A 13,801-nucleotide genomic window follows, 5' to 3' on the forward strand; every position below is an offset into this window, starting at 1 on the left:
GAGGCTGAGCCCTTGAGTTCTGGATACTGCAACCATAGGAAACATCCTCTTCACATTGACCCTATCTAGTCTTTTTTTTACATTCAGTAGGTTTCAATGAGATCCCCCTGCATTCTTCTAAATTCCAGTGAGTACAGGCCCAAAGCTGCCAAATGCTCCTCATTTGTTAACCCCTTCATTCCTGGAATTATCCTCGTGGACCTCCTCTGGACTCTCTCTAATGACAACACATCCTTTCTGAGATATGGGGCCCAATACTGTTGAAAATAGTCTAAGTGTGGCCTGACTAGTGTCTTTTAAAGCCTCAGCATTTTCTCCTTGCTTTTATATTCTATTCCCCTTGAAATAAATGCCAACATTGCATTTGTCTTCTTTACCATGGACTCAACCTGTAAATTAACCTTCTGCATGTCATGCACAAGGACTCCCAAGTCCCTCTGCACCTCTGGTGTTTGAACCTTCTCCCCATTTAGATAAAGTCAGCACTATTGTTCCTTTTATCAAAATGCGGCAATTGTAATGCTTCCTCACCACTACCTACCCCACCACCTATCTTTGCAGCATTGGCAAATTTATCACAAAGCCATATATTCTATTATCCAAATTACTGACAAACAATGTGAAAAGTAGCAGTCCCAATACTGACCCCTGAGGAGCACCACTCGTCGCTGGCAGTCAACCAGAAAAGGCCCCCTTTATTCTCACTTGCTGCCTCCTGCCTGTCAGCCATTCCTCTAACCAAGCCAGTATCTTTTCTGTAATGCCATAGGATTTTATTTTGTTAAGCAGCCTCATGTGTGGCACCTTATCAAATGCCTTCTGGAATCCAAGTAAATGACATCCACTGCCTCTCCTTTGTCCACCCTGCTTGTTACTTCCTCAGAGTAGTCTAACAGATTTGTCAGGCAAAATTTCCTTTGATAAAACCATGCTGACTTTGACTTTTTTAATCATTAGTATCCAAGTATCCCAAAACCTCATCCTTACTAATTGACTCCAACACTTTCCCAACCACTGAGATGAGGTTATGCTAACTGGCCCATAATTTCCTTTCTTTTGCCTTCCTCCCTTCTTAAAGAGTGGAGTGACATATGCAATCTTCTAGTCCTCCGGGACCATGTCAGAATCAAATGATTCTTGAAAGATCAAGACCAATGCACCTGCTATCTCTCCAACAACCTCTCTCGGGATACTAGGATGTAGTCCATCTGGTCCACGTGACTTATCCACCTTAAGACCTTTTAGTTTGCCTAGCACTTTTTCCTTTGTAATGGCAAATGCACTCACTCCAGCTCCCTGACACTCATGGACCTCTGGCATACAGCTAGTCTCTTCCACAGTGAAGATTGATGCAAAGTACTCATTCAGTTTATCTGCCATTTTTGTCCCACCAGCATCAATTTTCCAGTTGTCCAATATTAACTCACTTCCCTTTTACTCTTTATATTACTGAAAAACTTTTAGTGTCCTGCTTTATATTGGCTATTTTGCCCTCATGCCTTTTGTTGGATTTTAAAAGTTTCCCAATGATCCAACTTCCCACTCACTTTTGCTTCCTTATATGAACTTTCTTGACTTTTATGCAGTCCTTAACTTTCCTTGTCAGCCATGGTTGCCTACTCTTGCCATTTGAGAACAACTCCTTCTGTGGGACATATCTATCCTGCGCCTTGTGAACTATTCCCAGAAACTTCTGCCATCTCGGCTCTGCGCTCATCCCTGCCAGTATCCTCCTCCAATCCACCTGGGCAAGCTCCTCTTTCGTGCCTCTGTAATTCCCTTAGTAAGTCAGCATAGTTTTGTGTGGGGCAGGTCATGCTTTACAAAATCGATTGAGCTTTTTGAGGAACTTGATGAAGATAAGGCAGTGGATGTAATCTACATGGACCTTACTAAGGCATGTGATAAGGCTCATCATGGTGGGTTGATTCAGAAGATAGAGATGTATGGGATCCAGGGTGAACTACAGGTTTAGATTTGGAAATGGTTTATCAATTGAAGACAAACAGTAGGTGTGGAATGCTGTTATTATGGCTTAAGGTTTGTGACCAGTGGTATTCCACAAGGATCAGTGCTGAGACCTTGTTTATGATGTATGTCAATTAGTCGGATGAAAATAAAGATCAGCAAATGAATAAGTTTTCAGATGGTGCCAGGACTGCTGGAGTTGTGGATAGTGTAAATTCTGCTTAGCGGAGAATACAGAATGATACCGATCAGTTACAGATATGGGTGGGGTAGTGTCAAATGGAGGTTAACCCACACCTGTGTGAGGTGTGCACCGTAGAATCAGAATCACTGATAAATGTTGATCTGCAGCAGCAGTGGAGTGCAATGCATAATAAATTACTGTAAGTTACAATATGAAATGTAGAAATAAATAAATAGTGCAAAAAGAGGGCAAAATAGTGAGATAGCGTTCATAGCTCATGGACCATTCAGAAATCTGAAAGTGGAGAGGAAGATGCTGTTCCTAAAAGATTGAGGGTGTGTCCTAAGGCTCCTGTACCTCCTCTCTGATGGTGGTAATGAGAAGAGGGCATGTCCTGGACAGTGAGCATCTTTAAGGATAGGTGCCACTTTCTTGGATCCCTGCCTTTTTGAAGATGTCCTTGATGCTGGGGAGAATTGAGGATGTCAAATGACAAGAGAAAGTATACAGTTAATGGCATCCCCCTTAGCATTGAGGTACAGTGGGATCTGAGGGTCCACATCCATATTTTACTGAAAGTGGGTATTCAAGTGGATCAGGTGATAAAGGAGGTGTACGTATGTAATGCTTGCCTTCATTGATTGGAGAGTAAAGTTTAAGAGTCAGGAAGTCAGACCACACTTGGAGCAGTACTCTGTAAGCATGCAATACTTGCTGCATCACCGTCTGGTATGTGTGGGAGAGGTTGTGGCCTACTGTACAGGATTGAAATAAGCTGTGGAGAGTTACAAAGTTAGTCAGCTCCATCATGGCCACTAGCCTCCATAGCATGCAGGACATTTTCAAGGAGCGGTGCCTGAAAAGGCGGCGTCCGTCATAAAGAACCCCCATCATCCAGAAAATGCCCTGTTCTCATTGCAACCATCAGGACGGAGGTACAGAAGCATGAAGACACACACTCAATGATTCAGGAACAGCCTTTTTCCCCTCTGCCATCAGATTTCTGAATGGACACTGAAACCATGAACACTGCTTTACTACTTTTTTATTTCTATTTTTTTGCACTACATATTTAATTTAAGTATTTAATATATGTATATATATTCATACTGAAATTCACAGTTTTTTTTCTCTGGTGTTATGTATTGCTATGCACTGCTGCCACAAAACTAATAACTTTCACGATACATGCCGGTGATATTAAACCTGATTCTGCTTTTGAGTTCTGGTCACTCAGTTGTAGAAAAGATGTGGAAACTGTGGAAAGGGTGCAGAAGAGCTTTACTAGGATGCTGTCTGGTTTAGAGGGTATGAGCTATAAGGAAAGGTTGGACGAATTTGTCTTGTTCTCCCTAGAGCAACTTTTCTCAACCTTTTTGCCCTGGAAGAACCCTTGAAATAATTTTCAGGTGTCAGGGAACCCTGTGTTAATATTATTATAGCGTAGTATATCAGTAGATTGTAGATATAATGATCCAAAAATAATTGTTAATCCTCCTTTAAGTAGAGAATGAATTTTTAGCCAAATTTTCTAGGAAACGAAACAAGTAGTTAAGCTTAGCTTATCTTTCTTGAAAGTAATCTCTTCCCTTTCATAAATTTTAAGAACTAATAAGGAAAACATAATAAATTTCTGTTAAATAACTGGCTTAAGCCAAAATGGGATTTAACTTTTCTACAGGTAGGCTCAGTAGATTTAATTTAAATAAAGGCTGTAAATTGATTTTAAATAATGCTATTTACAACATGAAAATATATTGACAATGTTGAATGGTAAAGTTAATAAAAACCATAAGGCAAAGCAATATGGATAAAAATATAGCCCAAGACACAACCTTATACAAGACTTTGAAAAAACATTTTCTTATGAAGTGACATGATCAGGCTCAAATATAGACCTAGCATGTGAAATCTGTGCTTGTTTTTTGCTGCACAAATACTCAATTGTGTGTCAAACTCAGGATAAGCACACATGAATTCACCTTCAATTGAAATGAGACAATTTCTATCCTTGCTTCTGACGCTTGGTAAACAGGAAAAAGCTTGCTCACACATGTAATAAGTTGAAAACTGCAGCAAAATGTTCATTGCTTTCCTATGAATGGCAGGTTCTCTACTTCCTCCGAAATCCAGTAAATCTCATTGAGGGAGAGAGGCTGACATCACATACAATGCTACTTTAGGTCAGTAGGGATAGGAATGGAAGCAGGCAGTTTGGTGGTGTTAGAGAGGCTTTTAGACACATAAGTATGAAGGAAATAAGTATTATTACAATAGGATAAGCGTCCTTTGCCTAAGATTAAACAGGACTGGGAAAAGGAACTTAATTTGACTTCTATGACGGAGGATCGGATGCGGATAATGTGGGTAACTCTTCTTCAAATTGTGCTAGCCATTCATTGATTCAATTTAAAATTGTACATCGTTATCATTTGACAAAGGAGAGACTTTCTAAAATCTCTCCTAATGTTGATAGTCATTGTGATAGATGTAAAACTGAGATAGCTACACTGACACATATGTTTTGGTCTTGTTCTATATTGGAACAGTTCTGGAAGTCGGTTTTCTCAACAATTTCTAAAGCACTTAAAACTAATTTACAACCTAATAAATTAACTGCGCTTTTTGGAATAGTTCCTCAAAATATTCATGGTATTTCTGTGTCTGACCAACATGTTATTGCATTTGTTACATTGATAGCTAGGAGGGCCATTTTGTTGAAGTGGAAGGATACATCAGCTCCCACTTTGTCACACTTGTTCTCTCAAATGATGCTATGTCTTAGTTTGGAGAAAATTAGAAGTCGAACCTTTGAACCTTTATTTGATTTTGAGAAAAGATGGGGCTCATTTGCTCGTTATTATCATTCGAGTTAATTGATATAATTTTTCCACGATCTAATTGTAAATTCTTTTAGTATATTTTCTTTTCTTGCTGGCGGTTTGATGTTTATTTTTAGAAGCTTTTTGTATGACGCATGGCTCCGGGGTTGTACACCTAATGGGTTCTTTTTTTTTTCTCACTTTCCTGCTTAGTAGGTTTTTTTTGTTATCACAAAATTTTGTTTTCAATCTTTAAGATGATGGTTTTTTTTGAGGCATTGTAAGTGTTGTTACTTCGATGTACTCATGTTATTTTTCCTATATATATACAATAGAAAGATTTGAAAAAAAGAAAGGAAATGGAGGGATATGGATGCTATACAGCAAGAGGACATATAGTATAAATTAGCATCATGATGGCCTGTTGGGTGTTGTACTCTTCTGTGTTTCGTGTAAGTGCTGGCAGCTGGCATGATTTCAATTCCTCAACTCAAAAATGGGCACATTGTGTAAGTCTTCAGCAGCATGAAAATCCAAATGATGCAGCTGACAGCCTCCTCCCTGCCTGCTGCTCATGAAATTAGGAGGATGTGTGGTGGGGGGTCAAGGGATGGTAGTCAAGGCAGGACATGGGTTTTCATTCGTATTACTATCCCAGCCTCTGGGAGAAAAGTGCCGATGAGACCAGAGCAGCAGCTTCTACTGTCTGAGAGAAAATGTCTAGAGGTGACCTTCCCTGCTTTTGGTCCCAGATATATCATGCCAGCAGAATAACTGTTCGGTTGATACCCAAAGATAACACTGATTTATAGAAGTTTCCCACCCAATGAATTTGTCTGTTGAAAAATAAGAAGATAAAGTTTGTTTCACTTGCAGACATAAGATAGTTGGTAGAGAGTTATTTCAAGTTGCAAGGACAGAGAAAAAGCAGAAAGATGCATGACGTATGCTGAAGCAATGAAATATTTACACAACTATAGACATTAATGAAGCTATAATTGTGGGCCCTGAGATGGGCACAGCTAGAAAAGAGTTGGTTCTGACTACAGTGCAGTCACATTCATCTTGATAGCCTTTACAAGAATTAAGTTTAATTAAATATTGTTTCTCTGTCACACAGTGTAAAAGAGAATACAAAGAGCTCCGTGTGAATACTATGATCCAAGTGAATGGTGAAAGAGATTCCAGGGCTGAATGGTTTACCCCGTCCCTATTACCCCAAACAGAGATAAAGTACCAATAGTAAATGAATTGTGGCAATCTCCCATCCATCTGCGTTAATTTCAAATCGTATTACTGGCTTTGCTCCATCACAGGAATCAATACTGTGACATCCAATGAACAGGTTGTTTAACATAACTGATTTTATGTTACGTGGAAAAGATGGAAATTATTAAGAATGCTTACTAAGTCTACATTTGTGTTTATATTATGTAGTGTTAACCAACCTAAAAATCTATGTATCCTCAGCAATTTAATGTTGATCTTTTCATTGCTCATCATGTATCAGTATGCTCAGTAATTCCATCTACTACAACATAATGAGACGTTCTGATAGTTGCCAGATTACTGAATCTACCTGTCTCTGAGCAGGATACCAATTGTCCATAACCGGGATGGATGGAAAGAATGCTGACAGGTGAAAAGCATGATAACATAGAAGCATGTTATTTTTTCTGAAAACTGGTAACTAGGACATGAGATTATTTCTGATAGAAAGTGGTAATAGAGTGTTAATGAATTAGCTGTTTATAAAACATTAATATGAATCAGACATAAGACCCAGAGTACACTATCGTTAGACACATTACAAAAGTCAATGACTACTGTCCAACTTTAACTCCATAGTTTTTTCCACGCAAGGAACATTCTTAAGTTTCTTTCTGAAAATAAAAATAATTTAATTAGCTGATTAATTCAGAGCCAACTTTTCTCATCATGCTTCATGTTGTATTCATCAAAAGATTGGTGAATTCATAATTTGCGCCGTACTTCCATCTAGTGGCAAAGCACTTAAAAACCTGCTGTCTTTTTCAGATATCCTGCAGTTCTCAGAAGAATGCTGTTGGGTTATGGGATGATGACACCGTTCCTAGTGCAAGTTAAGCAAATTGGTAACATACCGGATTCTAATTATACAAGATGCCAAATTTTGAGGGAGTATTGTAAATTCATTGACAGTGAATATAATATGCAAAAAAAACCAATTCAAATGAACGAATTGTGAAAAGTACATTGATAAATAACACAAGAGTATATTTTGAATTTCTGATCATTCACTTTGGACAAGAAATGTGTATGCTGAGCTGACATACCATCTCTCTGAGTCCACTGCCCTGCAACCTCCCAACACTTTCTGGTCGGCTTCCACTTTGCAAATAAATCATCAGCACAGGTCAAGAAGTAGCTGATAAAATTGCAGTCTCAGCTTACTTGTGCCCTCTGAACAACTCCCAAAGCACAGACTCCCTAGTAATATAAGGAAAACTGTGTCCTATGAAAATCAATGCTGTGTCTCTGCCCCCAGACTAATAATTTGATGATACTCCCAGACTAATTCATTTGAAATCTCAAGTGTTTTACACACCAGAACCAAGAAAACCCACGAAATAGGCAAAATATAGCAAAGTAGAACTTTAACAATGTTCTCTCTGACTAATCAACCATATTCCACTGGAATGCTTAATGCTGTACAAAACATGTATCTCAAGGTCAGAGACACGAATTAGAATCTTCACCTATTTTGTTCTTTCACTTTTGGAACTAGAAGTTTCATTATTAATGGTTTAACTACTGCCCTGAGTTAACTTGGCTAATTCAGAACTTATTAGAAATCAAACCTGCTGCCTTCCTGTTTAATTTGTTCCTTGGGCAAATTAAGAACAGCAGTCTCTTTCCAAATATCAAGCAGAAGAATTTTAACAAGATGCTTAGCATCAGACCAGAATCAATTCTGTTCTTTATACTACATTAAGTGAGGTGGAATGTGATATCACCAAATGGTCACTACCAAGAAGGTTTTAATCTGTAAAGTGCTTGAAAAAAAATCAAGGAGAAATTTTACCTAACATTGTCAAGCGTCCAATCCTATCCATGAGCAATGCAGATACAATGTTGCCCGGCAACACTGCTAGTGTTCCTAGGAAGTTGACAAAGTAAATCCAGTAGGCACTGTAGTCTTCATCAAAGTTAATCTGACAGCCTTTCTTGTTGTGTAGAAACGTGGTATTGATAAACTGACAGTCAATGAACTTAGACTCTTCAAGATCTGAAGAAAATCAAGAAATGCATATACATTTATGGTTGGCATTGTTTCAAAGATGAAATTATTAATTAAGTAACTCAATGCTTGGTATTTCCACCTTATTACTCCTCATTATCATTATCTGTTTAAACTGCTGCCAAGAAAAATCAAAGAGTATAAGCACAGAAAGGAAGGCTGGAAAGCTATGCAGTTAATTATGAAAATATTTCCTCTCAAACTCCGCAGACGACGTTCAGGTTTATGTTTCAAAAGGCTGTTTATTGAAGTGAACAGCAGTGTTTTATATTCCTCTATAGCAGAGGTGTGGTGTGAAATAACTGTAAAGCATCCAAGCATACAGAACTCCTTTAAAGAAGATGAATGTTAAAGTGGTTTTGTCTTTGTTAAAATAGCACACAGTGTAATATCCTCACTATCTTTGTATCAAAGGATACATTTTAAATTTGGATGTCGGAATCCTCACTTCATCTCATATCAACACACAAAACGACTCTATTTCCATGCCTTCAGAATAAGTATAACATACTGACAATTTCACATTTGGGCATGGCTGAAGCTACCAATATATTTGTGATGTTGAAATCAGGTCTAATTGTATTCAAACTCTTAACTGGAAGTGAAATGTGACTGTTCTGAAACACTTCAGAAGTTCCATCCATTTGAGTCATACAGCACAGAAGCAGGCTCTTTGGCCCATCTAGTCCATGCCAAAACCAATTAAGCTGCATACTCCCATCGACCTGCACTGGCACCGCACCCCTCCATACCCCTGCCATTCATGTCCCTAGCCAACCTTCCCTAAGCATTGAAATTGAGCTCGCATACACCACCTGTGCTGGCAGCTCATTCCATACCCTCATAACCCTCTGAGTGAAGAAGTTTCCCCTCATGTTCCCCTTAAACTTTTCGGGTTTTGCCCTTACCCCATGACCTCTGGCTGTCGTCCCACCCAATCTCAGTGGAAAAAGCCTGCCTGTATTTACCCTATTACTTGCTGCTTATCCCGGTGCAAGGGCATGGTGTCACCTTTGTAACTTCTCAGACCACCTTATTAGGTGTAAACCCTTTGCCTGCCACTAATAAATGGGAAAATGGACTGGAGTTTCTGAGAAGCAGTGTTGCCTTGGTGGCTTTAAATTGGCTGAGTAGAGGCTAAAAGGCATCCACAACCGTCATGTCAGCCTTGGAACTGAGGGTCTGGGCCAGGACACATAAGTAGGTAACAATGTTCCACAGAGCAATTTTCTTTCAGGAATGCTGTGGTTAGGGTTGGACACTGTGGTGGAATGGGCTGCAGAATTGTTGTTTTTCTGGTAGTTTAACATTCCATTGCTTGTTCGTGCTTTTACATAATTGCCTATATAACTTGTCATTGTTCAATGAATTTTTCAGTGGTTACAGCTGCCTCTGTATTTTTATGGAAACTTCTAGGTTTCAGTGGCGGGTGTCACATTGTTTGAATCTGGCTATTTAATTGGTTAACTGTTATCTGTTGGAATTGCAATGGAATTCCATTCCATTCCGTTTTATTCAGTTTTTTTGTGCGGGAGGAGGAATGTGGGGGTTGATGTGCCTGTTCCGTTTTTGTTCATTTTTTTGCTTGGGGAGGGGGGATTTGGGGGGGGGGGTCGATGACTGTGCTGCCTTTCTTTTCTCTCTTGGTTTCATGGCTAACCGGAGAAGAATTTCAGAGTTGTATACTTTGAACCTTGAACTTTGAATCAGTGGGCTGATATAACAAGACCAGATCACATTTGTTTGCTCATTTTGCTGCTTTCCCTGCCTGTTCCTTTCTTTAGCTCTCTTTTCCTCGTTGTATCTCACCATGCTTCTCCCTTCATCTTCTTTGTTCTCGAAAAACTTAATAAAATTATTGTAAGCAACAAAATTTTTGCTTCACTTTCAACATCCAAAGTACCCATGGGTTGCGAAAGCATCAGGATGGTAACATCACTGAAGCCCATCTTACACATGTTGATGAGTTATCAACCATGACAGCATCAGTGTTAGTGGACATGATTATTGTGCAATAAATATCAGCCTCAGCACACCAGGATCTGTCTCCTTGGCCACTACAAATTCATAATTTACTCACTTACCTGTATTATAGAAAAGGGTTTCTGTAAATGTGCAGTTCTTAAAATAAGTCGATAACGATGTCACGTCTTCAAAATAGCAGTTCTTAAAGAGGGAATCTTCAAATGTTACTGCTTTAAACTTCATGATGGTGAACCTATTTAAAAGAATTTTAAAACTTTCATGCTAGTGGGGTCAGGTAGGAAAGTAGTCATGACCTTACAGAATGGCAGAGCAAGTTCACGAAGCATGGACCATCTCTGCTTAAAGCACACTTCTGAAAATAAACTCTGGCCCATCTTATTGAGTCTCTCTTTATCATACAGTCATTCGAGCTGTCTACCTTCAGAAATCCATAACCCCTGTATCCTCCTCTTTATTGAAGCTGCAACCTCCAAATTACAATTAATAAAACACTTAAAACATGCATTTAGCAAAAGTGCACTAATCACCACGTATCTCCACCTCCTCTTATGTGAGTTAACTAAGTTTTGAATCAAAGAGCAGACATTCTCAATGGTTTGCCAAGCACATGTTTTACCTTTAGCATGCATTGAGATGAATGACCTAACCACTCCTAACCTGTCTCTGATGTACTCTCCATTTGTGTGGATCTGGTTTTCCAGTGTAAAGTTGAACACAAAATCTTCAACTCTTTCTCCATAAAACCTTTTCACCCGGGATGCATACTCATCAGCCTGAAGGTGTTTGATGACATCAGGGAACCAGACAGAGAGACCATAGTAACTGAAAAGTAACAGAGTGAGCTTAGAGACTTATGTCGCCAGAAAATGCTTCAATAAGAACAGAAGGATGTTGTTCTCACATCAATTGAAGCACAGGAAGCAATTTACTCCAACTCTTTGCTGTTTATGCAATTAAATCTGTTTAGTAATGCTTGAGAGAAAATAAAGGAATGCATGATGTGATAATACACATAATGGATGGTTTCATAATTGATTAATTAACTGACTACTGAGAGTCATTGGTAGGAATAACAGCTTAAAATATGCTAGCACTGGTTCTTCCTACAGTTCTATCAATGTTAAGGAAAAGTGCAAATGGCTTTCGATGAGAATATGTCCCCTTGTATGCTGCAATCCCAGACAACTCTTCAATTTTTCATCCACTTTGCTTAACGAGGTGAAAGTTGCTAATTGCTGTGGAATAAAGATATATCAACTTTGACTCAGCACAGCAGTGCATTTCATGTCACTTGGGATGCTCCTTTCTATGTGTCCAGTATGATCATTATCATACTGTTATTGGCATCATTAGATAGCACATAGCAGTAGGAATACTGACTGATTAGCCCAATAATAACTGGACAAATACACTATCCCAAATGTCAATCCACACATATTGAGAATAGGAATGGACAGAAAGCTTCTTCTCTCTAGTGTGACATCTTTACTTCCTGAATAATGTGGGGATTTTATTAACACTCTAATTATAAATACTGAATGATTGGACTACAAAAATGCAACAGGATTATTTCTAGAGATTCATTTAGTAATAAAATTCAAATGAAAGCAAATTATAGCCAAACCAAACATAAGCTGACCCTGAGGACTTACATTATGTTGGTAATGTAACCTGACACATATATTCAGGTTCTGTTGGGCTAAGGTAGCCAGGATTCTGTTCCTTCCCATTTGTATACATCAGTCTATCTCGTTTCACCAGATAGATGTGGTCAGCACATTTCTGGCCATGACACATCTGCTCATGAGGCAAGTAAATTGCATAACACATTTGGAAAGTTTACTTTACAGGTAGGTCATGTTTAATGAATTTTGACTGCAGGAAGTCTTACCCAAATGACAAGGTTGTCCAAACTACAACTAGCAGAATGGTGTTTCGCTTGACAGGATAGTCAAAACATCTCATAAATGTCAACCAAATCTGTGAAAATAAAAAAAAAACAACTTCATAAAACCCCACAGATATTTAATTATAACACCAGCTGCTAATACTGGGAGTTAAAAGAACCATCAGTGAGGGCTGCAAGTTCACTGTTCTCAGATACGAAGTGGGAGTTGTTACTACAAAGTGTACCTGAAGTGGGATGATGAAGAGTAGAGGATGGACTCATTAGCATTAATTAAGTAAATTGCTGTGCCCCCAGGGCACATCACCCATTTGAACAAATAACAGTATCAGCCTCCTACCTAACTGACACCCAAAATCAAATTCAACATAATGATATTGAAGGGTAATGTAACATGATAACATACAGTCAGCATTTCTGGTCTTCACTGTGAACCATATTCCTTCTTTTCAATTAGGTTTTCCTAGCAACCTACAAATCGTTCTGAGCCCCCTTCTCAGAATGCAAAGAGGCTTCAAGATGATTTAGACAGATTTAGCCTACAGACAAATACATGGCCTGGTAGAATGGACGTGTAAAAGATGTTTCCTTTGGTGGGAGAGTCTAGTACCAGAGGGCATGGTCTCAGAAAAGAAGGGCATCCCTCTAAAACAGAGATGAGGAGGAGTTTCTTTAAGTCATTGGGTATATTTTACGTGGGAGTTGATAGATTCTTGATTAGTAAGAGTATCAAATGTTATTGGGAAAAGGCAGGAGAATGGGGAAAATAATTAAATAGTAGGGCAAACTTGATGGGCCAAATGGCCTAATTCTGCTCCTATGTCTTATAATCTTATAGTATTGCAGGCGGTTTTGGTCTACGTCCCTGAAGCACCTGATATAGAAGAAGTGCAGCGAAGTTTCACCTATCTGATTCCTGGGTGTCAGGATTGCCAGATGAGGAGAGACTGGGTTGACTCGGCCTATATTCATCACGGTTTAGAAGTTAAGAGAAGCTCTCAATGATACATGCAAAATCCTGACAGATCTTGACAGACTGGATGCAGGGAGAATGTTCTCCCATGAAGGGAGGAAGATGGGGGTCTGGAGCCAGGAGTCAGTGTGTTAGGATACAGGATAAGACACTAAGGACAGCCAAGATAAGATTTTCTTCCTCCCTCAGGAAAGTGAGACATTGGAACTCTCTATCGCAGACAAGATACTGAACAAATTTCTAGATATAGAAGGATGCAGGGGTAAGGAAGAGAGTGAACACTAAGATGGGGGAATCATAAATAAAAACATACTGAATGGAAAAAGATGCTCAAAGAGCTGATTGGCCTCTTCCTGTTCCTGTTTTTCTGTTTCTAATCCATTTTGTGGAGTTAGCAGTAGAAAATGTCATATAAATTTAAATGTGTCACTGGCATCCTACTGAGTCAGTCATAAATGAAGCCTGAAAATTAATGAGATAGGATGATTCACGCCGACATAAATGGTGTGGTGAGGTCTAATTCTACCTCTGTCTCTTTTGTACCGTTAAAGCACATCAAGCGAGTGTGGGTTCTCAACATAGTAATTTTAAGATTAGGCTGGAATTTTCAGGATTTAAAATAAAAAAATTGTCACAAAGAGATCTTGTGTGCTGAATTCAGCCATAATTAATCAGTTGCGGT

At 38.9% G+C, this 13,801-nt stretch overlaps 1 protein-coding gene across 4 annotated transcripts in view; it reads right to left on the minus strand.

The window, feature by feature from the left end:
* The window catches only part of sv2ca (synaptic vesicle glycoprotein 2Ca), a 162,125-nt gene that overhangs the window by 7,995 nt on the left and 140,329 nt on the right, over nucleotides 1-13,801 (minus strand). For 2 of the 4 annotated variants that reach the window (XM_072257160.1, XM_072257162.1), the window contains 4 exons: nucleotides 12,132-12,220; nucleotides 10,898-11,062; nucleotides 10,339-10,472; nucleotides 8,039-8,242 (listed from right to left, as the gene is read on the minus strand). In XM_072257160.1, coding sequence (XP_072113261.1) covers nucleotides 8,039-8,242; nucleotides 10,339-10,472; nucleotides 10,898-11,062; nucleotides 12,132-12,220 — 592 coding nt within the window. Of the gene's footprint in view, nucleotides 1-8,038; nucleotides 8,243-10,338; nucleotides 10,473-10,897; nucleotides 11,063-12,131; nucleotides 12,232-13,801 lie in introns of all 4 variants that reach the window. The other 2 variants (XM_072257161.1, XM_072257163.1) reach the window with 2 other exon arrangements.

Source organism: Mobula birostris, chromosome 5, assembly GCF_030028105.1.
Source record: "Mobula birostris isolate sMobBir1 chromosome 5, sMobBir1.hap1, whole genome shotgun sequence".
In the NCBI taxonomy this organism is placed as follows: domain Eukaryota; kingdom Metazoa; phylum Chordata; class Chondrichthyes; order Myliobatiformes; family Myliobatidae; genus Mobula; species Mobula birostris.